The following is a 23,743-nucleotide window of genomic DNA, read 5'->3' as shown; positions in this document are numbered from 1 at the left end:
CCATCCAGCAGGTTGGCTGTTATGGATCCCCATCTATTTTCTGACGTGAACTCGACTATCTTCCTTTTTTTCGCTTGCCTTTAACTCTTTCCTCTAATAAATACGTTCATGATTCACAATATGAGACGTATATTTTTCTTTTTTTTTCTGAGTTCTTTATTAGTTCCAATTCAGTACGCATCTCAAAAACTTTATCAGTTCTCTTCCATGCTCCACTGTACGTCCACATCTTGAAAGCTTCAATTCTACTGTCTCCTTTGTTTGTCTCCATATTTCTGTTCTGTAGGGAAAAGTATATCAAATACAGCATTTAATCATTCTTAATCTAGTTTGTTTTGCTTATTTCTCTTGATGGTAATATAATCTTCATTCTGTTAAAGGTCGATTTTGCAATTTCTATCTTCTCCTAATCTCTTTTGCATTTTCATCCTCTGTAGTTAAGTGGGCTAAATAAGTGTAACATTCAACTTGTGCTATAATTTGGTTTCCTACTTTAATTTTTAACTTATTATCATAACTTTAGTTGTTGTTTTTAATTTAATGTAAGGCCATATTTTTTTTCTGTATTTATTTTCTTTATAAACTTATGTCCTCCTTCACAACAATCTATACACTCTCACCTGCATAAAGATTGTCTTTCTCCTATTTTTATGCCCTCCAGTTCTTCCATACTCTCAAAAATTTCTTCACTGTAGAAAATGAACAGAAGAAGAGAAAGCACACATCTCTGCCTAACACTTATTTTTGTATTTGTAAAGTTTCTGCAAGTTCACTGTTTATTTTTATGTTTATAGTTTGGTTCCGATGTATGTAAGGATATCAATTTTATGTCATTCCTGTCTATTTTCTTTATTAATGTTTCTATTAGTTTCTTACGGTGAATGCTGTCAAATGCTTTATAATAATCTATAAAATAGAGATAAATATCTTTCTCTTTCCAAGTTTTTTTTTTCTTTTTCTATATCCAATATTCTGATATTGAAGACACCCTCTCGTTTTCCTGTCTCTCATAAATCCACATTGGATTTATGAGAGACAGGAAATTTATTAAAAACATTAAAAGCTACAGTATAGAGTTAGAGCTACAATATAATTTATGAAATCCACATCTCCTTTATTTCATTTGCTATTCTTGATTTTATTCTTTCTCGCATAACTCGTAATAGAATATTATTACATGAATCAATAGGCTTATTGGCCTGTAATCTTTACATTCAACTGCCTCAAACTTTTTCGGGCGCTTATAAAGATAAAATTTCTGAATTCATTAGATATATATCCACTTTGATAAGAGCCTCCGTGAGGAACAGTCCCATAAGGATATAGAGGGTTTTCGTCCCTCAGGACAGGCAAGCCTGCCAAGAGAACACACGCAATTAACAGACAAAAAATACATTATAACCAAAAGCTTCATGTTGGTTTCATAAGATGGTGCCGCACTATCCATACGGGACGCACGGCCGCTGTCATCATACGCTAATTAATTATCCACTTTCATAAATATGATTAAACACTTTAACTCTTCTATTCCATGTGTTTCTAGGGCCTTTAGCATTTCTTTATGAATGCCATCTTGACTTTTCCTGCGTTCATTTGCTCTATACTGTAGCTTTTAATATTTCTTTTAGTATTGCATGATCATCTTCAAGATTTTTAAACTCTAGTATTATTTCTCACCCTCCCCCTATCTCTGAAAAGATCTGAAATGTATTCAACTCATCTTTTTTAACTGCTGTTTCAAATAACATTTTACCACCGTTGATTGAGGTTGTGTGGATCACTCATTTTTTGTTCGTCATTTCTTTTATTTTTTGGCATACTTCTCGAGTTAATTTTACTACTAGGTCTTATTTCCTTGTATTTATTATTACGCCATGTTTATTGGACACCTCTCCATGCTTTCCCTATTTACATTCTAGTTTATTTTTTGCTTGTCTTCTTTTGCTGAACAGATTTAATATACTTTCATTCATACATGGTTTTCTTCTGTTTTGGGTCTTCTTGCCGATACAGTCATAGACAGCTCTTTAACAGTCTCCTTGAAATCTTAGCGTTAAACGATAATGCCCTGTCCAAATCGCGAGAAACTGCCCGTTTTTTGTTTCCTGTTTTTTTCCCCTTTTCCTCCAAATCACTTCATAACCTTTATTTTGGTAACTCGATTACCGAACGTTGGAAACCTATAGTGATGAATAGCCAATTGCTGTAAACTTCTGCATTAACACCCTCTGAAACAGTAGCGCGAAGCTATTTGAAAAAGTGACGTTTTTGGTCTCTTAACAGGAATTCCTGGATTATGCAACTTAATTTATCAAAATTACTAACTTTGATAAATTAAAGGTTAGATAATCTTATTCCTGTTAATTAATATTATTAAGAGAGACCTCCACTGAGTCAGACTCATCGAAGGAGGCCACATACTACACGCACCAGCTATCATACTTATTCTTGAATTCATTCACACTGCTTGCACTCATAACATTCAATGGCAATCCATTCCAATCACGCACCGCCCTCTGAGAGAAAAATCTAACACTCACTCCCTTCATAGTAGCATTCATTTTCAGCTTCCAAGGATGCCCTCTTGTCCTTTCCCACCCTCCACGAATTGAAAAATTCCATGAATTGAAATCCTGTTTGACCCTTTCAGAAGTTTGTAAGTCTCAATCATATCACCCCTCTTTCCCCTGTTTGTTAGTGCCTGCAGTCTACAAATTCTCAATCTGTCTTCATAATCAGTATTCCACAATCCTGATATCATTTTTTAACACTCTTCGTTGCACTCTCTCTACTGTATCAGAATTGCAACGGAGACCAGACCTGCGCACAATAGTCCAAGTGAGGTCTTATTAAGGCCTTGTAAAGAGGCAAAATAATACCCTTATCTTTGCATGTGAACGTTCGTTTCAACATTGTGATTATCTTTTGAGTTGTTTGCAATCTTTGCTGCATGAACCCTGAACTTCAACTTGCTATCTATAACACTCAAAGATCAGTTTCTTCTAGCATAATCCCACGAATGTTAATACGATATTGGATATCTAATCACGCCAAAGTGCACGATTTTGCATTTACTGGCATCCATTTTCCCATACCCACAATCCTAACTCCATTCAAATCATTCTGCACGAACTGCGTATGAACAGCATTCGTGATTAACCTATCTACCTTTGCATCATTGGCAAATTGCTGTATGTCGCTTGTCAAATCCTTCCCAATATCATTAATTTACAGCTTGAATAACAGTGGGCCAAGGACTGATCCCCTTTCCACTAGTTGCCTTAAATCTTGCAGACTCACATTTCCCATAAACCATTTTTTGATATGTCAGTCAGCCGTCCTCTTATCCACTAATATATTATATTCCAAATCCATGCTCTCCAATTTATGCAACAGTCTTCTATGCATTATTCTGTCAAAAGCCTTAGCAAAATCCGAAGGTATTCATGGTGTATCCATTTTCCCTTGTCTAGTTCAATAGTAACATTATTATGGAATGTAAGCAAGTTGCTGAAACATGACCTTCCTTAGTAAACCCATGCTGTTCATTGCAAAGTAGAGATTCACTCTCAACCCATTTCTGAATGTGAGCCCTAACCAATTTTTCCAAAATCTTCACCACCACTCCTGAGATACTGATTGGTCAATAGTGGATACATCGGTCTTTGCACCACCCTTGTGCAATTTGATTATCATATACGTTTTCCATTCTTGCGGAATCTTCCCTGTTCTGAGATTCATATTAAATAGCCAGTTCAGCTGAACACTCTTTTGGCACACGTGGCGATATCCCATCAATCCCTATTGCTGAATTCTTATTCAGTTTGTGCAACAGCTCTTATACCGCCTCATCATATGCTTGCGTTTCTTCATTCAGTGAACTCAATGTTGCATACACCAGGTTGATTAGCTTTAAGGAAAATTGGCACTTATTAGTTGAACAACCTCTTCTGCATCTGTAATCCTCACACCATCTAAATTTGTTTCATATTCATTCTTTCTTTTACTTGCAGCATATCAATAGAATTCTTGTGGGTTGTCTGTAGCGAACAGAGCCAGTTTTTTCATACTACTCAGACTTTGCTTTCTGCACAACAGTTGCGACTATTCTAGTCTGCTGCTTATAATTTTCATAACGGACATCATCCTTATGCACACGGTATTCCTTCCACATCATCCTTTTCTTGCGAATCTATTGCTTAATAAAATTACAAATCCATTTGAATCTTACCCTATTTATTCTTTGAACTCTCGGGACATATTTTGATATCGCATCATTTAAGTATTGTTTAAATGCTTCCAATGCATTGTCGATATTCTTCTCATCCAGTAACCTATACAATTCCGCTGATGAACCCTGTATACTCTTCATTCGGTCATAATTTCCTGCTTTGTAATTCAGCATGTAACCTTTTCTGAATGGAACGTTCACAAACTTCCCAAGTAAGTTTGTGAACCGCATGATCACTGCCACAACCGGAGGCAAAAAAGTTGCGTCTTTAACTGAAACGTCTCCTGACACTATAATCAAAACTAACTCTTTGTCTTCGAGTTCCTTCTGTCACATGCTGCTTGAGGAAGTTGTCCGCGACAGCTCAATAAATTCATTTTCATTCTTCTCATGAGATTCTACTGCTTCCCAATCAATATTTGGATAATTAAAGTCTCCCATTATGATTACTCTTTTCGTACTCATCTTGTCTATTTGATGATGTACTTCTTCATCACTAGCAACCGATCCACCAGGTCTGTTACAGCACCCCACTATGTAATTGATCTTGTTAGATTCCACCTCACACATCAGATGGCTTGAAACTCACCACTACATGAAATACTATTACTAATATTGTAGTCGTAGATCTCAACACTAACTGGATTCAAGTCATCCGATGTCATTAGCAGAATTCACCAATACAGCAATTCACCTCTGTCCATATTAGTTACATCTTTTGAATCCAAATGGTTCTTTAATAGAAGAGCAGTTGCCTTATACTCGAATGGAGGTAAAAAAATAGAAAAATCTCGCACTAAAATATTTTATGAAACTAGGTGATGTTGAGGGTCTCACGTAAAAATATCAGCATCCATATCAGCTTCCTATTAGATGAGTATTTGAGGTGATGCAAAATTGAGGTGGTGTTTGATTTCTTCGAGAACTAATATGAATTCGACTCGTACTTTCTTTTGTGGAGGAGATATATCAATACGGGATAAATTCCCTAGTCGAATAAACTTTTTTTTATAGTATATCGTTTATTAACAGCAATAAATCTGAATAGTTTTGAGGATGGGTGGGGGGGGGGAGTGGTATGGGTAGAAAATGAAGTGTGCAGAGAATAGAAATGAGATAAGGAAAGTTTAAGACAAAAAAAAGGGGCGGGGACTTCGTCGTCATCCTGCTTTTTCCAGCGTAGTGGAGAAAGTTTCCTCTATAATTAAAGGAAAATCTTAAAAAAATAGGGATAAGAAAAAAAAAACGAAGCACAAACACTGATTTCCTCTATTAATAATAAATGAAAGGATAAAATACTGTATAATTTGATTTAATTTAGCTACAGTATATATATATATCACAAAGAAAGAACAATTTTCAACACACACACACACACACACATGATATATGATATATGATCAAAATTAAAGTATCCCTGTTTGAGGCCTTGTGGCACGTCACCCAGTAATACAAATGCTGCGAAACTTTGCAAGAATACATTTGCGATATCCGAGGGCGTAGTTCCAAAATTCACCACCAGAGGCACTGCATGACATACCTAATTTAGATGTAATAATTTTTATGTGTGTAAGGAGAAAAGTGACAAGCATAAATAACGTTATTCATTTCCAATATTCATTCAAGGGCTGTACTGTTCACTGTGCTGCCCTACCGGTGTGCCACAAACTGCATCCTTCGCACAGCGTGTTCAACGGCAGAAGCAGCTGGTCGGGACTGATCTTGAAAGACAGCATAACGCAGTATGTGAGCATCTAGAAATCACAGGGGGAATAGATAAGGTGAACTAGGCGGTCATGCGGTGGGAAACTCACGGCTGATCACTCTGGCTTCGGGCTATTAATTTTTCACCTGAACATCCGTACAGGAGGTTTTTCTAGAAATGTTCTAGAAGAACCTCCTGTACGGATCGACCGATGTGTGGAGGATCCCCATTCTATAGCAAAATGACTGAATCCATGCACAGGCGCTACTGTAGTTGCGGTGCAACAATATTGATCATATCGCGATACCTCTCGGCAGTAACTGATCAGGTCATAGAACCCAACTGGCAAATGTCCTCAAAGAAGAATGGTAAATTAGCTGTAAACCTACACCAGACAGTAACTTTGGGTGAATGCAAAGGACTTTGTTGGATTGTTGCATGCTGGTTTTCCGTAGCCCATACTCGGCAATTGTGTGTATTCATAACTCCGTTCAGGTGAAAGTGAGCCTCGTCTTCTCACAACATTATCCGCGGCCACTCAGCGTCCACCCCAACTTAAGCAAGGAATCTTAAATCGACTATCAGTCTACTTTCCTGCGGTCGCAACTCCTGTGTTAAGGTTATCTTGAATGGGTAGAAATGCAGAATCTTCCGTAGAATTTTCTGCCAGTTGTGTAAGATACATCCATGTGTCGTGATACATCATGTGCACTTCAGGAACGAACGCTGTTATTCATGGTCTGCTCCACAATGTGAGAGTAGCAACTTCATTCACTTGTTGTGATCTGATTGGTTTGCGACTTCTTCTATGTCTAACTCCCAATGATTCTGTTTCTTCAAAACAACTAATCATTCGTCGCAGAGTACATGGAGATAATGGACCTCGTCGATATTTGTTCAGGCGACGAAATTCACCGAGTGCAGCAACAACATTGCAGTTCATAAGGCATATTCCAGTAATTGGACCACATTTTTTTTTTTATTATTATTATTATTATTAAGCTAAAAGCACAATAAAGAAATTAAACCCGATTAATTTCGTAAGTCGTTTGACTTACATCTTCAGGGGTAAAAGGTAATGTTAAAACAACAAAAAAGAGATATTAATAGTTCATATTATACAGTTGTAGCCGTCTCAAATATAGTATAGTATGAACTATTAATTTCTCTTGTTTGTTGTTTTAACTTTCAGTTACCTTTTATCCCTGAAGATGTAAGTCAAACGACTTGCGAAACTTGTCGGGTTTTATTTCTTTATTGTGCTTTTAGCTTAATAATAATAATAAAAAAAAATGTAGTCCAATTACCGGAATATGCCTTATGAACTTCTAAACTACCGAAACCTCCACTTACAACATTGCAGTTGTTTAGGTAGTATCGCTTCAAGCAAAGTACGTTGAGGCGAGGTTAGTGCCATCACTGTGGACTGTATTAACAACCACAATGAAGGGAAAAATCTCGCGTCCATATTTTTAAACGCTCCTGGTGGTGAATTTTGAAGCTAATTATTCCCCCCTCAGATATCGCTTCCGCATGACGCTCGATGTATTCCTGCAAAGTTTCAAAGTATCTCTGGATGGCGCTCCACAAGGCCTTAAACAAAATTACTTTAATTTTGGTGTGTGTGTGTGAAATACACACACATTGTAATAACTCCAGGTTTCTGTAGGAAGCTAACCTCTAATCCTGGATGTATGTCGTTACAAAAACAATATACTCAATGGTACAATTACAAAATGGAGGTTTTCCAGACGTATAGTCTGGAGAGGGGGGGGGGACAAAGGTCCCAGTCGAAAAACAAAATAAATGAATAATCAGAACAACTGATTTTTTTGTTCTCTAATTCACTAGAGAACTCTTGTATTGATTTTTCCAAACATAATCATATTTAAATACACTTACACGTTCCTTGTAGTCGTACAGTTTACTCCTAATCCATTCTTATCTCAAAATAGGTTCGTTTTATTAATATGAATTTTGAATGCTTGAAATTAGTTTTAGAATTAAAAAAATTTAAAGTGAAGTAAAATTAATCTTAGAAAAACAATAGCTGTTTATTATTATTTCATGACACCTCTATGGAGTCCAATGACTCATCGAGGGAGGGCACCCGTTCTACAGTTCTTCGCCTCCATCTACACCAACGTCATCTACTGCCTTCCACCACCACTAGTGTGTGTATGTAATTTTTTTTTTTCGTCTGTAAATTGTGTGTACTGAAGGACAATTTGTCTGTATGCGGGACGAAAAACCCGAGTTTCCGGGAGGGAAAAAACCTGCTACCTCCGTTTGAGATAGGCTAACTTACCTTCAATTGGAAGGGAAAAAAAACAAAGATTCTTCCCGTCACTACGAGAATCGAAGGACGCAACTCACTAGCGTTCTAATTCTGCTACGCAGGCGCTTTTTGCACAAAATACAAGAAAGTGCGTTCTTGTATTTTGTACAAGGCGATGGTGAGTTAGCCAGTCTCATGTGGGGGTTGCAGACTTCCTATATAACTAACAGACCGCCCGGAGAATCCCCCACGCAATTAACAATTGCACTGGATTGGACTCGCAGTCAGTTAGTGGCTTCAGCTGTAATTGCACTAAACCCACCTCCAAGTTTCAGTAACTGTAGTTATTTCCCTTTCCTACATTGTTTTATTATGACTTTCACTTTTTCTATATCTTTGTTCAGCCTTTGCTTCTCTGAGCTGTCCATGGATATCAGCTCCATGAAGTAAATGGATCACAATATTGGCTTAGAGCAGGGTTTCCCAAACTGTGTTCCGCGGAAGGTGAATAAGTGTTCCGCAAGAAGTTCTCCTGGAATTTGTCATTTTAGTTTTCTAAGCATTTTTCATGAATAAATATTTTACAGTGGAAATATTCTGAGGAGAAAAATATTCATGAATATGTCGAAAAATCTCAGACCCAGAACGCCTAATAACATCTGTGTAGCAAATGTTAGTGACCAAGCAGTGTATTTTTAAACGTGGAAGTATTCATGAATTATCGTTAATTTTCACACATCGAAACTTTTCAACATTTGGGAAAGGGAATACCGCTGTTTATGACCGGTTATAAAAATTGCTTGCAGATTACAACAATAATTATTTTGAAACAGAGGCGGCATATCCTCTGTTTTCAAAACTGAAAGAAATAACATCTGTGTTGCAAATATCAGTGACCAATCAGCAAGAAAGTATAAAGAAAATTTTTCCACTGAAATTGACGATCAAGGTAGTCTTTATCCGGTTCTCAAATCTAGTAATACTGAATATTTTCTTCGCAAGTTGGTATTGTAGGGTGAAAGTTTCGAAGCTGCAGTGCCGTGATTTTTTAAAAGTAAATAAGCCTACAGATTTAAATCTTAATATGAATAAGAGACAATTCACTTTGTTTAATTTTGGTATTAAGAAATCTCTTATTGAAGGTGTTTGTGACTCAACAGATAGTGAGTCATCCACCACCAACCTACAAAGCGATCTCCAGGATGTACAAAAGGAGGGGGAAAAGTCTGCATTCACTCGTAAGTACTTAATATTATAAATTTATGGTGACTAGAATGGGATATGTCAATGAAAATCAGCACAAATTAATTTAAGGATTATGTTTAATTAATGATTAATTAATAATAAAAAAGCAGCTAAATTAACAATTCATTATTAATTAATACATTACAAAATAACCAAGGTTTTCCGTGAAAATTTCAGGATTTGTGAAGTGTTCCGTCGTAGGAAAAGTTTGGGAAACGCTGGCTTAGAATATTCAATTTATTTGGTTATTAATTATCAACCCCTCCTCCCACTACGAGAAGTCACAACCTAATAACATGCATTTGCCGCGTGTAGTGGTAAGAGAGAAAGAAGGAACCAGTTTATACATTTCTCGAAAAGCTAGGGATTGGGGGGGGGGGAGATTAATTTGGTGCACTGATATTAACAGATACCGTACGAACTCAGGAAATTCTACGTGAGGGGATTAAATTGTATGTGAAGTGTTCTGACAAATACATTTTGCGCAGTTTATGGGTACACAAACTGCGCAAAATGTCCGTAGCTCAAAGCTTAGAAATGAAATAATAGTCGCAAGTATGCAAGAAAAAAACTTTTTTTTTTCCAGACTTGATTTGTTGACATCAAATGGAGTCTGAAAGTTTAAAAATTGTATTCGGATCGTCTTAAAAGACATGGCTTCCTGTCCTGACAACTGTTGCTTTCTTGCAATCTCCTAGTAGTTATCAAACTAAAAGACAATAGAAGTAACAGTGATTAAAACGATTAAAACTATATTAGTTAATGATGATTTCAACTAAGAAAAAACCCTCTTTCGAATACCATGAAATCTCATATTGGCAAGTTTGTATTTTTCGTAATTGAACTTTCTTAGTAAAAAAGCCCTCTAATCTAGTTAGCAAATTATAATTAAATCTATAACAGTCTTTCTTCTGCTTTGCATTATGGAAACAGCAACGATGCTTGCCATAAGGCCCATTTTACTTTTGTTAGCCTCAGTGACCTGTCACGGCCATTTAGATTATTTTATTTTAAACCTAATTAATGCCTGGTAGGGAGTTAATCCTTCCTTCTTCAACCCATCCGTCCCTTAGGACGGGTCGAGTCCTAAGTTTATCTGTGTGTTCTCAGGGACGAAAAACCCGAGTTTTCGGGAGAAAAAGCCTTCTACCATCATATGAGACAGCCTACTCATTATTTGATTGAAAGACCTGATTAAGGTTCCAGACTTTATAGACGGGATTCGAACCAGGGTCTTTTCAACCATAAGACTCGTCTGTACCAACCAAGCTACCAATGCTCGAGTTATCCCTATCAAGAACTTTAATTATTAGAATTGCCAGTTGCTTGTGTTCTTCTGGTTGGTTTGCAAGATGAAAAACCTTCTATTAATATTAAGGCTTTTCACCTTCACTTGGAAAGTCTCCAGATCAAGGTTGTTCTTGTCCTAGACTGGATTCAGACCCAGGTCTTTATAGTCAAAGGATATCATCCATTTGACTGAGTTATGGAAGCTCTTGTTTATGTAACTACGCTATGGTTAAAATTATAATAATAATTTTAACCATAGCGTAGCTGTGAAGAGAAACGCTGTATTTATAATGGATCACAACGAATAATTTCCCGCTTCGGTGCGTTAAAGTTGAGGATTTGGGTTTAAGAGAAAACACTCCTAGAGTGATATGTAATTGTATATTTATATATTTTATGTGAACTGTCTACCTATGTTAATAAATGCGTGTATTTGTTGCTTTTAATAGCACATGTTAGTTCATATGGCGTTTCGACAAATTGAAACAATACATTGAACTCGTTCGAGAATTACTGCCTATAACTTACTAGGTTTTGTATATTAATTGTCTAAAAACAGTATCTGCAAAGATGTTTCAGTCACTGTGTTCATTTGGCGTTCAAAGTGGAGCACACTTCGGCTACTCGCTACCTGTGGTTTAAGCAAACCTTGATATATGATCAGTGCTTAATTGCTTGGGCAGTGTAGCTAATCTTGACTCGTGGGTGGGGAAAATGGTTTATTTTAGCTGGACCCGTCTGGAGACCAGATTGTCTGATTTCTTCTCTCCATTTTCACTTAACATTTAGCGAAGTGGCTGGACCAGTCAGAAACAAATACAAACAAAACGACTCGTGACGATCTAGCTCGGGAGTGTCGTACTGTCCAACGAGTTTGTAAACACACTGACATCTGCTCTTCCCCCTGTTCTTCACCCCCACTGAGCTGCGCATTTCTGAAATAACTTCATTGGGTAGTTACATAAGAATTCTCCTTGTTATAATGCTAGTTTTTCTATTGTGTTTATGTCTCGCGTAATACCGTTATTGTGTGCATACATAATTTGTATCCGTTTACCCCAACAGGAAAAGTTACAGAAGGTGACACAGGTGTATGGAGTTTACTCCTACCTTTGCTGACTCATCCCGTGATCACGTGACTGCTTTTAACATCCAGCCAGCCTTCGCTGACTTGTCGCATGATGTGGACGAAAAGAGAAGCATGATCAGCACTTCGATTGCAAGAGCGCCTTCTCCTGACAGTGCATGCGAACAGGACTGGGTGCCCGAAGGACGCAATGAGCCCCTCATAGAGGAGAGTTCCAGAAGTTTGGCAGATGACCTTCCCGACACTTTCCACCCTGCCAAGAGGAGCCTCCCAGTAAGCACTCAGACAGGACTGTCTCCGAAGCTCTCGGCTGCTAAAGGTAAACGGCTTCCCTTCTTTATCTCCTGCTCTTGCAAGACACTTAAGTTGCGCTTTCACTATAATGGAAACCTTTGATCTTTTATGTTAAGAGCTAAAATCCTGACTGTCATACAAGGTGATGTTATAACCTCTCGATCATTTTTTTTTTTTTTCGAGGGTACATCCCTGTTTAAAATAAGCCAGGGAAAGAGTACGTCCACCGAGTGACAAAGTGTGAAAAATATTTCATCACATTATGAAAGAAACAGTGTCATTAATAAGAAGCAATACTAAGCCGTATTAATTTCGGCTACGTGAATTATATAGAAATAGTGGATATTAAGACCCAACATTATTTCGTTTTGTATTGACCCGAATGAAGAATTTATATTCAAAAACAATTTATTGTACAGAAATATGCAAATCGTAATCACAACAAATATTTCATGGAGTGGGTACCTGTGTCGTATGAAGCGTACAGTGCATGCGAATTTTATTTAAAAACAAATCCGAGCTACTTCGCGATCTAGAAAAAAGCTCTGCGTCATGGTACAGTAATAGTTTTATTTTACGAAATAAGAAAGTCCCATTATATTGTTAGGGGGAGCATGTCGTAAAATGCCTAAGCACTTAATACGAGTCGTTTAATGTCTTTGTCCGTCATTCTGGACGGAATTTTACTTGCACAGAACTGTCGAGCCATACTGCAGTCAGACCGAAATAGAATTCGGTCTGACTGCAGAGTATAAACGGGAACAAATATGACGAAATAAAGCATTGCAATGATTCCGCTTTGATTAAATGACATTTGATGAAATTCAGAATTTAAAAATGTACGTGATATCGATATATGGTTCTTCATTGATTTCAGTTGACAAAACTGATCTGAATTGATATTAAAATTTGCGCACAACATGGAATTTCTTTTTGGCAATTTTCCAGGCCTCTAAAGCAAGGTAGTGGACTCATACCGGACAACGAAAATCGTCTTACTAACTAGAGTACTTAAGCCAAAAAGCCAAGTTCAAAAACGAAGTACTGAGCAATTTTGTTGTTAATCTAGTCCTTGGTTCAAAATTGTTTGAAGAGAAATATTGGTTTTCAACTTCCGTCCATTATAATTTCGTTTTTCTTTGCAAGATAGTTTGAAATGTTTTTGCTGTAACCATCCACAGTATCTATGAGGGAGGGAGGGGAAAAAAAAACCTGCTCTAGGTTCATTTGTTGTGACATCATGTGAACAATGTCACTATAGCAAGAATGCAATTTATGAAACACTTTTAGTACAGATATTTCGTACTAAAAATAACAGTAAAAATAACATCATCAGTGTATAGAAACAAGCAAATCAAAGAACAGGAATACAAGGTGCATACAACAATTGGTCTACCAATTAAAAACGGTTACCTGGAGCTAGGTAATCTTCATCTCATCCGTCTGGTGACTTCTGAGCTAGATATTCATATATTAATGAATAATATTATAATATTAAAGCTATTTTTGATGTTTACATAAAATGAGAATCCCAAACTTTTGGGGGAGAGACAATCGTTCCGATTCAAGGAATAAAATTTACAGTCATTTAAATCAAATGTAAACAAGTTGCTCCTTTCCCAACCCACTACCCATACTAATGTGCTATAGGTTGATCAGCCAACCTCTTGTGTATGGGCACAACATAAAAAATTCAGGTTCAGGTTAGGTCGATGTAAAAGGGCTTCGGAAGTTGCATTTTATGTAAACATCAAAAACAGCATTATTAAATATCTAGCTCGTGGCAACCGTTTTTAATTGGTAAACCGATTGTTGTTGGTACATTGTATTCCTGTTTCTACACACTGATGCACTGTGATTTTCGGTACGAAATATCTGTACTTTCATCAAAGTTAATTACTGTAGTTATCGTGTAATTTGCTGTTTGTAGATCCCAGAGTTGAAAAATTTATACTTTGTAAAGTTAAACTGGCTCCCCATTCATTCGTCCACGTTCTCCTCAGGTTTTCCTGAAGAGCATTACATCGGCACGATACAGCCCATTAACAAAGTCTGACATAAAGGTTGAAAAGTAATAGATCTAGTACCGAGTCCCGTTATATGAACTCTTACATTTTTAATAACCACAAATCTATACAAATTGTTTTTTTGTTATATGAGAAATATATACACATACGGCCACTGAATTAGAAACATTTATGTAGATATACGAAAACGTCACTTACGCAGCGTATATGCAAAATACCTGGTCGCGCGTGTCACCACGAGTTCCAGGTAACTAAAAATACTGCTGGTCAGTAATCGTCAAGTGTTGATCACAATGGGAAAAATAAAGGATCTTTCGGTGTTCGATAAAAGACTTATTGTCTGACTGAAGCCACGATTTTGAAAAGAAACAAGTTAGCAGAGCTGACTGGTTTCTTAAAAGCTGAGATATCCCGGGTGTTTAATCAGTAGAAAAATTACCCACATGTGCTTATCTGAAAGGCGTAACTGTGGTCCTAAAACAGTTTGCTTAGAAACGAGATTGCTGTCGTCTGAGAAGGCTTGTAAGGACGAACAGAACTTCTTGTGTGCAGCAATTGGCCGAAGCATTTAATGAAGACTGCTTCCGACTCATAACTCACCGAATATGCGCAGGGAATTGAAGAGAATCGGTGTTGGCAGTCGTATGCCTATATGCTAACCACTGATATCTGCGAAAAACCGGAAGGTGCCAACGGTAGGCAGAGTTTGGCGGGAGCCCCATGAAGCAATGAACCCAGCCTGCCTTGTAAACAGAACGTTCTGAGGTAGGATCATGTTCTGTTGATACGGAATTGGTCCCTTTTTATTGCTGGAAGGTTCGGTGTCCTCCAAGGCATATCTGAATTCGAAATTTACAGCAATATCGATATTGAAACTGTTGCTGATCAAGTCCATCACGCGAGAATTATATGGTTCAGCGAGCCTGACAGTGACTTTCATCTTCTCTGGCCACCATAAAGTCCGGATCTGAATTCGATTGAGAATGTATGGGACATGCTAGCAAAACAGATCAGACAGCTAAGTCCTCTTCCAGTTAAAGAACTGTCTGGTGAATGCCTGGTATATTGTAGACGAATCTATGTGGCTTAGCAGAAATTTCTTGTGGAATCCATGCCAAACCGCATATGTGCTGTAATTCCGAACTAAAGGAGATCCAACACAGTATTAAGCAAGTTTCTAATTCAGTGGTTGGTATGTGTATATTATTGTGTGTGTGTGTAATACTGTAGCATATATGTTTCTGTCTTTCTTTATCGGCATTCATTTCTTAAAAATTAAACTGAATGGTGAGCAATTACCTGTCTTGAGTTAAAACAATCCGTGGGTATTTCACGTTATTCTTAGGGACAGATATTATGTAAACGAAATGGTTTTTATTCTATTTTGTTTTTGCTAATCCTTTATTTTATCTATATTATCCTTCTAATTTATTTATTATACCTCTCTTCTATACATTATATATCTTATCGTCAATACCCACTTCTTTAACTTATGTCTCTGTTCCTTATACAACTCTATTAACTTAACTTAGATCCTCCTGTTCCTTATTTCTACCTCCAGTATTCCTATTTTTATTATACCAAGGATCTCTAGATATTTATTTGAATTAGTGACTGCGCCTCAGGAAATCCTTTTATGGCACTAAATATTACTACTTTCGGTAGATATCATTCCTTACTCTTATATACAGTCGTGGCTATCCCTTTATCTAAATCTCGTATTAATTGTCTATCTTCCCCGCTCACAAGCTTGGTTGTTTTTTTAGAACAGTGCATCAAAGAATTAAATTATCAGGCAACACTCTTAATATTCAAACAACAAAATTTTAATTCACAATAAGACATTTTTAACTGCATTTTCAATAATAAAAGGAAATATCACAACTTAAATCCCATAAATAGACTAATTAAGTTCCTGCATTATCTCACGCAAAATCATGTCACATATTTAACTAATTTTCTTAATGCAACATAAGTCATTTATACTGAGCAATGGTACTTGGTACTAAATTATTAAATCTTACTCATTGAACACAAACAATATCCTTTACACTCAATTGCTCTTTCCTTTCTATGCTGGGAATATTCTATAGGCATTCACCAATTCAGCAAATAGTTAAACTATGACTTATTTCAATAAGTCATAGTGTAACTCAAAAATGTAACTTAAATATGCTCATTTAGATCAGCCTCTACTCACAGTCCATTAATAAGTGTTCTCTTGAAAGCTCAAGGAAATTTAACAAACGGGTCAACTCACTTTATAGCTGCTACCCTCTGTGTACTTGGCTTCTAACTGGACTTCTGTTCTGTGTCAGGTTTTTTCAATCCCTCTTTACGCCGGCGATGGATCACTGATGCTTCCTTGAGATGCTGTCCTGCCGCACTTTGGACGAAGATTATCGGCTTGTGGAATGCTTGCATGCGCATTGGATCAACGGAGCAATTTCTTCCCTCTGACAACAGCTCCCGGCGAAGATTCGTCATCGACTATCAGCTTTTCCTGGCAGATCAGCTCCTCGTCATCTTTCTTTCAGATGTCTGGCATACTTTCCCTTGAAGTCGCGTTCCCAATGGCGTACATCTGACGGACAATCGCTGGCAACTTCGCAATTACGATCTCTGGATCTCTGACGAAAATTTCTCAAACCGATATCGCGTCCTGGATGGCTTACATTTGCCGGACAACTGTTGGCAACTTCTCGATTCTGACCTCTGGATCTCTGACGAAAATTTCTCGAACCAATCATGCGATCTTTTCGCCCACGCATTTTATTCAGTCACTTCCGAATCCTTGTGCGGAGATATGTGAACCCCGAACATTTCGGCGAAATCCCTTGATCCTTTTCTCTGACTGACCCTTCCTTTGTTTTTCTCCTACACTCCCTAAATCCTATTCGTTCTGGCAGCAGACATTTGTTTGAAGCTTTTATCGGTCTACCCAGCACTGACCTTGAGCTTCCCATGTAGAACACACACAAAGTTTGACGTCTTTACAAAAATCTAAAAATATACTGCTTTACTGCTTTACCAATAACTAGGTCTGGCTACTCACTGATGAGACCTCAATAAAGGTCGAAACCGGTCTGGGTAGTGACCTTCTCTCATAATGTGAACAAAAATACAGTTCCTAGGAGCTAAGTTCACATTATGGGCAAATATCAAGAATAGTGATCGGAGCTCGCTCCACCTCTACCACGAGTTGCCCCAGCTTGCACTACCTTTTGGGATCAGTGCTGCAGTATCCAGGTATTTGCTTACGCTTGGAATCGCCGATCTTTATATATTTATATATCTTTATCTTTATATATAGTTTTTACTATTTACTATATTCGGCATGAAACTCTCAGAGTTTCTTATTCGGCTAAGAAACTATATGGGATGTAATATCCCTTAACTTAAACAAGTTATATTATATGTCGCCGAATTGAAGCCTTTGGCTCTTCACATATCTAATACTGCTTTACTATTGGCAAGGCATTGCCTTAAAACTATACCTTCTAGAATCTAGAATATTCCCTTATTTGGCATAGAGCACATACAAATTCCCATTGGGATTATTTACATATAACATACAACTATTTACAAGTTACAGGTCTTACTGGGCTCGACCTTGGTAAACTTTATGTGAAAATATTTGGACTTTTAGAGCCACATAAATATTTTTACAATTATACACAAAACTGGACATTGGCCAAGTGGTACCTGAAGGAACAATCTCTCGCACCTCACGACCTCTCAAGGTTATTTTACATCCCCCCCCCCCCCAATTTTTTTCTTCATCGACATAAGTGAGGGTTCTGTGTTCAGGTCAAATTAATTGGTGATACATACTCTTCTGACATGTATTGAGGTATTGTGAATCGCAGTGCACGCGGAGAAAAAATAAAATTTTCCGTAATTTTTTTTTTTTTAATTCACATTAAAGAAAGTTTAGAACTTCTTACGAAAAGTTATAAACCTACAATACGTTAGTACCGTGGGTGGACTAAAGGTGTTCTTCCTGTTTATCATTTATTTTTACATAATTGGAAAAATCCGAAATAGAACTTTTCCAAACTACTTTGACCTTGCAGTAAGTGAATGCAATTAAATCCATCTCCCAGAGAGTCTCGAACATACATTTCTGCAGCTTGGAAAGCTGCGATTTCGAATCCGCTAACCACTCGGCCAAACTAGGCCAGTAGCAAATATGTATGTCATCTTATGGTTTTTTTTTTTAATTTCTTAATTTTTTCTTATTTCTTTCTTATGGTATTTTATTTTTTTATTTCGAAGTCAGCAGAGAAAGAATGTAAATTGGAGGGAAGAAAGAGAGAGAGAAAAAAAAAAGAAACGTTTCTTCTGTACGTTTCCATGTTGTTAAACGTTGGCAACATAACATTGACCGGTATCGTTATGGCGCTTTTCGTTGTAAAAGATTGCTTCTTAGTAAAGGATTTTAGTGTTTCTCTACATCATATATTCTGGGTATATGACATTTGTGCTAACCAGTATCTTCTCGGCGCATTAAAGACAAGGTCTAGTTACATTTGTGGCAGATTGCTTATTGAAATATACCACCTGTTCAAAGAATTCAGATATCAAGAAAGGCTGTAAGAGCGTAGTCTGCTTTCTCTATTGATGATAATAGTACGGCTTAGGTTTACATTTCGGTAAGTAGTTTTCTTGGTTCTTATTCGCGTTATTAACAGGAGTGACTGAATATTTTGAAATGTAATTTTTGCTAGCTTTACTTCGAGTTTCACGCAGAGGGAGTTATTACTCATGTTATGATGTGACATCAATTTTCAGAGCGATGCGATTTTTGGGTACGAGGAATTGGAATTATGGTCGCTATTGAGATCACTATAGTATGTCAGTTGCGATCAGAAAAATCCTGCCAATCCACTTTTAAAACCTCTTATTATCGTTCTTCGCATCCTAGATGGGATTTTTACCTCTTTTTTTCAACCAGCGGGCATCGTCATACGAATGAGTTACGGAGGCTCACCAAATTGAAATATACTTTTCACTTAGAAACACCTCGGTCAATACTCTTTTAAACATTAAATGAAACTTAACAAAAATTAAATTGCTTTAGTTTTTGTCCACGTGTAAGTAAACACAGTTTGAGTGTGAAGTATCTTCACGACTACGCTTTGTGATGACTTCGCATCAATTGTATTAAGATCGTGCCAGTGTGGTATAGTGTTAAGCACACGCCCGAAGTGATGTGTGCGATTTTTTCGCCAATTTTTTGTTTCCATTTTGATTCCCAAGTTAGTCGATCGTACACAAGTAAAGTTTTTATCTTTTTTCTCTTCGGAAACTTTTTTAATCTCGAAAATCAGAAAAACCGCCATAGACCATAACACTATTACCAGATTTAGGAACAAGATGGCAGCAATTCTCAGCACTCATTCCCAATTATCCATAACCATAAACCCAGTTATTGGTGACAATTATGGGGGAAGAAATTATTTCTCCTGATTTTTTTCCAAAAGCAAGTTACAGATAAAGGAGTGTTCGGATTTGTTTAATGCAAAATATTTTTAACAAAAAAAAAAAAAAAATGAAAAATATTAATACTGAGAAATTTTTTTAAAAGTCATGATGCTCCTAAATCATTTAAAGTTGAATAAGTTAAACTATTCTTGGGACAAAGAGGAGTTGCTTTTAAAGTCTGCCTGTCCTTTTGGCTGTTGGGAGTTGGTTCATTTCACTATTCAATAATCTGATGAACAACTTGAATATGGTCCATTTTGTTTGTTTTTATTGATTCCCAATGTGAAAGCTTTCTCATAAAACTTTTCCTAGCACTTCAGATGCTACAAAATTAACTGGAGTAGCCATATGATGTCTCCACAAAAAATCATCAAATCAACAACCCAATGCAACAGTAACAATTCATTTTAATAGAAACATCTCCACTGTGGAAATACAGAAGCATAAAACAATGTGACACAATGTTCCCAAGTATTCACAGCAGGTTTAGAAGAAATATTCAAACTTCTTGATTGGGAAGGAGAAAATGAACATAAATGGGAAGTATATTTAAGCCATTTATGCTTCACAGATGACATAATTATCTTAAAGGTAAACTGGGTTTTCTTTAAGTTTATGTTCAATAGCTATGTGCAGCCAGAAGTAATGAAAGTCAATGATGAAAAAATTGAACATATGTGCTTAAAATAACAGATACCAATAGCTCAAAAAAAAAAACCAAGGAAAATGTAGAAAACATTAACAATACTTGACAGGAAGGCAATTGGGAAAATGCAATAGATATTCAAAAACCCAGTTACTGCTGTACCTTAAAAAAAAAAAAAAAAAAAAAAAAAAAAAAAAAAAAAAAAAAAAAAGATCATTTTTAACCAGGATATTCTCCTTATATGGAAAATATGGATGCAGAACATGGACTTTAAATTTAAAGGAAAATAAGAACAGCATTTTAGTATGGAAAGAATGTATGCTTGGTATCACTAGAACTGATCATAAAAGGAATTGCATAAGAAATTGTTCAAAGACCAGTGATTGTTCAGTGATGGACAAATGAAATACTGGTTTCATTCCATAGGAAGAAAAACAATCATAACAGCCAAAATCACAATGGATTGAGATAATCAAGATTTATTAATACCCAAGACCCCATGGATTCAAAGACTCCTCTAGCGGTCTTTTATCATATACAAAGCTCATCACACCATGCTTTAAACACACTCAAATTCTCTGCAGACACCACACTCTCAGGCAAGTCATTCCAATCATTCATAACTCTGCATGAAAAAACCTGCCTCTCACACCATCCTTATACAGCTTCCAGGGATGACCTCTGGTTCTCCCCTGATCTCTCACTATTTTCTGTAGAACCTCTACAGCATCCTATAACAATCCCTTACTAACTTGTAGGTCTCTATCATATCTCCCCACTTCTTGATGTTCACCAGACTCTATAAGTTGCATCTTCTCAATTTTTCCTCATACTCAACATTCCAGAGGTTAGAAACTACCTTAGTCAGTTGCCTCTGGACCCCTTTACAACATCTCTTCATCCTTCTGAAAACCAGGTGACCAAATCTGGGCACAATAGTCCATGTGTGTGGCCTAATCAAAGCCTACAATGGAACTAGAATCTCCATACTTCTACAAGTCAGTGTCCTTCGCATCATTCCCAGAAGCCTTTGTGTTGTCTTCACAATTTTGGCTATGTGTCCCATAAATTTCAGATCCTTATCCACTATCACCCCCAGATCTCTTATTTCCTCCACCTCCGACAATATATCCTTACCAAGCATAAATTCTGCATCCCATTTTTGTTTTCCAAATTTTAAAACCTTACATTTTGCAACATTGAACTCGCATTCCCGTACCCAATCACTCAATTTATTCAAGTCTTCTTGTAAGGCCACAACTTTTGCATCATCTGTAAACAACTGAATATCTCCATCCATATCTTCACCAATATCATTAATATAAAAGTTAAACAGCAATGGCCCTAAAACAGACCCCTGAGGCACAACACTAGTAACTTTCATTTTCCTGAATATCACTCCCCCATACACAACGTGTTGATTCCTATCAGATAGCTAGTCTCCAATTCAGTGTACCAATCTAATATCCAACCCCATCCACTCTAGTTTGACTATCTACTTATGATGCGATAATCTATCAAAAACCTTGGCAAAATCTAAGTGTATTACTGTGTATCATTCTCCTCTCTGCATGGAAGCAGTCACCTTATTGTAATAAGTAAGTAGATTACTAAAATATGACCTCCCTTTAGTAAATCCATGCTGTCCATGAAAGATAATACCATTGTTGTCAACCCAATTCTGGATCCTAGTTCTCATAAGTTTCTCCAACAACTTAACTACAACACCTGACACGGATAGCCTATAGTTTGTTGCTTGAGTTCTATCACCTCCTTTATGAAGTTGCACAATCTTACCCTCCTTCCACTCCTTAGAAACTTGACCCATTGCAACACTCATATTAAAAAAATATGTCAAGGCCGGTGTCAATTCCCTGGCACATACGTGGTGATATATTATCAAGTCCCACAGCCTTATTTACATCTAGTTTGCTCAACTCCCCATACACCTCTTGCTCACTTACAGTCAATCTCTCTTCCCCATCATCAACTGCTCTCAATCTCTCTATGAAGTGACATTCACAAGATAAAGACCTTTATGAACCGCTCATTAAGTATCTCCACCACACCTTCTGCAACAGCTGTCTTTATACCATTTTCTCCAATCAATATCATCCTTCCATAATCATTCTTTCTTTTGCTGGCTACATATCGAAAGAAGTCTTTAGGATTGTTTTTGGCTTCATTAGCTAATGAGGTTTCATAACTTCATTGCCATGTGAGAGCAAGAAGTTAAAGAGAAAATGGGAATTTGTTGATGTTTCTTGAATAGCTGGAAGTTGTAATGTTTGGGGGAAACCATGTCAGGATGGATGTTCTGAAGAAGGTGAGTTGAACGGTATGAACTTGGATATCCAGAAGTTGGTTCCACAGATTTTGAATCCAGACAATAAATGGATGTTGTCCAGCAGTTGTTCGCATTTTTACAGGTTTAAAGGAAAGTAGAGAAAACAGTTGCCAGCACAATGTCATTGTGTATGAATTATGAAAAGAAGCATAAGGCGGAAACGATGTATATGGGAAAGTGATTAGAGTGAGCCTGTGAGGGAGGATCATAGATTAACTACTTACTCTAGTCTAGATGATGTCACCTGTACAGTTTTTGTTACATCACCCTGAATGTGAGAATAACATTCTAAGGTTTGACCGGCCTGGGATTTATGCAGCATTAGAAGTTGTGCAGATGAAGTGGTTTCTTCAGTGGAAAAGGAAAGTTTTTTTTGGAGGCTGATGATACTATGGATGTGCTATGATTCTGACAGGAAATGCTAGAGGTATGTGACTGCCAAGAAGAGAAATCTGAACTTTTCTGGAGATTTGGATACAGTTCTCTTACATCCAACATTCAGATGAATGAACCTTCAGTTAACCAATGCTTGAATTATCGATTAGTGTGCCAAATAACATCTGGTACAGCACCAGGTGTTTGTACCTTCAGTTATCCATCAGACAAATTGCTCTCCTGCTGTGATTGGATAATTGAGGGAGTTTCATATTATTCAAGGCTTGAGGAAGTGAAGTGAGATCTCTTTGCAAGAAATAAGACAAGGCTACATTTTGGTACTATTGAAGCTACAAGGTTGTACTAATCCCACTTAAAGATAAGATAACAAAATCAGAATTTATAATAATCATCATGTTTGGAATGATTGTGTACTAAAATGGTTTGTCAAATGAAGAGGAATGGAACTATGGATAGAATTTGTGGTATGTGAGAGATGATCATTTATGAATAATAAGTACATTGCTATAGCAGTGATGAGTTTGTGCCAGGAAAGATCAGAGGCATAAGTCATCCCAATGAGAGAAGCCTGATTTCATCTAGAGAAATAAGTATATTTTCAATGGTAAGAATAAGTGAAGAGAAGCAAAATCCTTGAGAAAGTACAGTCCACTGAAATACTTTGTATTAATCTTAGAGGAAGTCATCCACTACAACGTGTAGCAAACAAT

The 23,743-nt window shown here is 36.9% G+C and overlaps 1 protein-coding gene across 1 annotated transcript in view; it reads left to right on the top strand.

Annotated features, from left to right (window-relative positions):
- Positions 1-11,950: 11,950 nt before the first annotated feature.
- Positions 11,951-23,743, top strand: part of LOC150103691 (uncharacterized) — a 152,922-nt gene continuing 141,129 nt past the window's right edge. Inside the window, exon 1 of the mRNA XM_090397053.1 lies at positions 11,951-12,155. Within this exon, the coding sequence (XP_090253179.1) occupies positions 11,951-12,155 (205 nt within the window). The remainder of the gene's footprint in view (positions 12,156-23,743) is intronic.

Source organism: Typopeltis vanoorti, chromosome 8, assembly GCF_054136105.1.
Source record: "Typopeltis vanoorti isolate ZY-2024b chromosome 8, IOZ_Tvanoo_1.0, whole genome shotgun sequence".
Lineage (NCBI taxonomy): Eukaryota > Metazoa > Arthropoda > Arachnida > Uropygi > Thelyphonidae > Typopeltis > Typopeltis vanoorti.
This window is presented reverse-complemented; position numbering and strand designations above follow the sequence as displayed.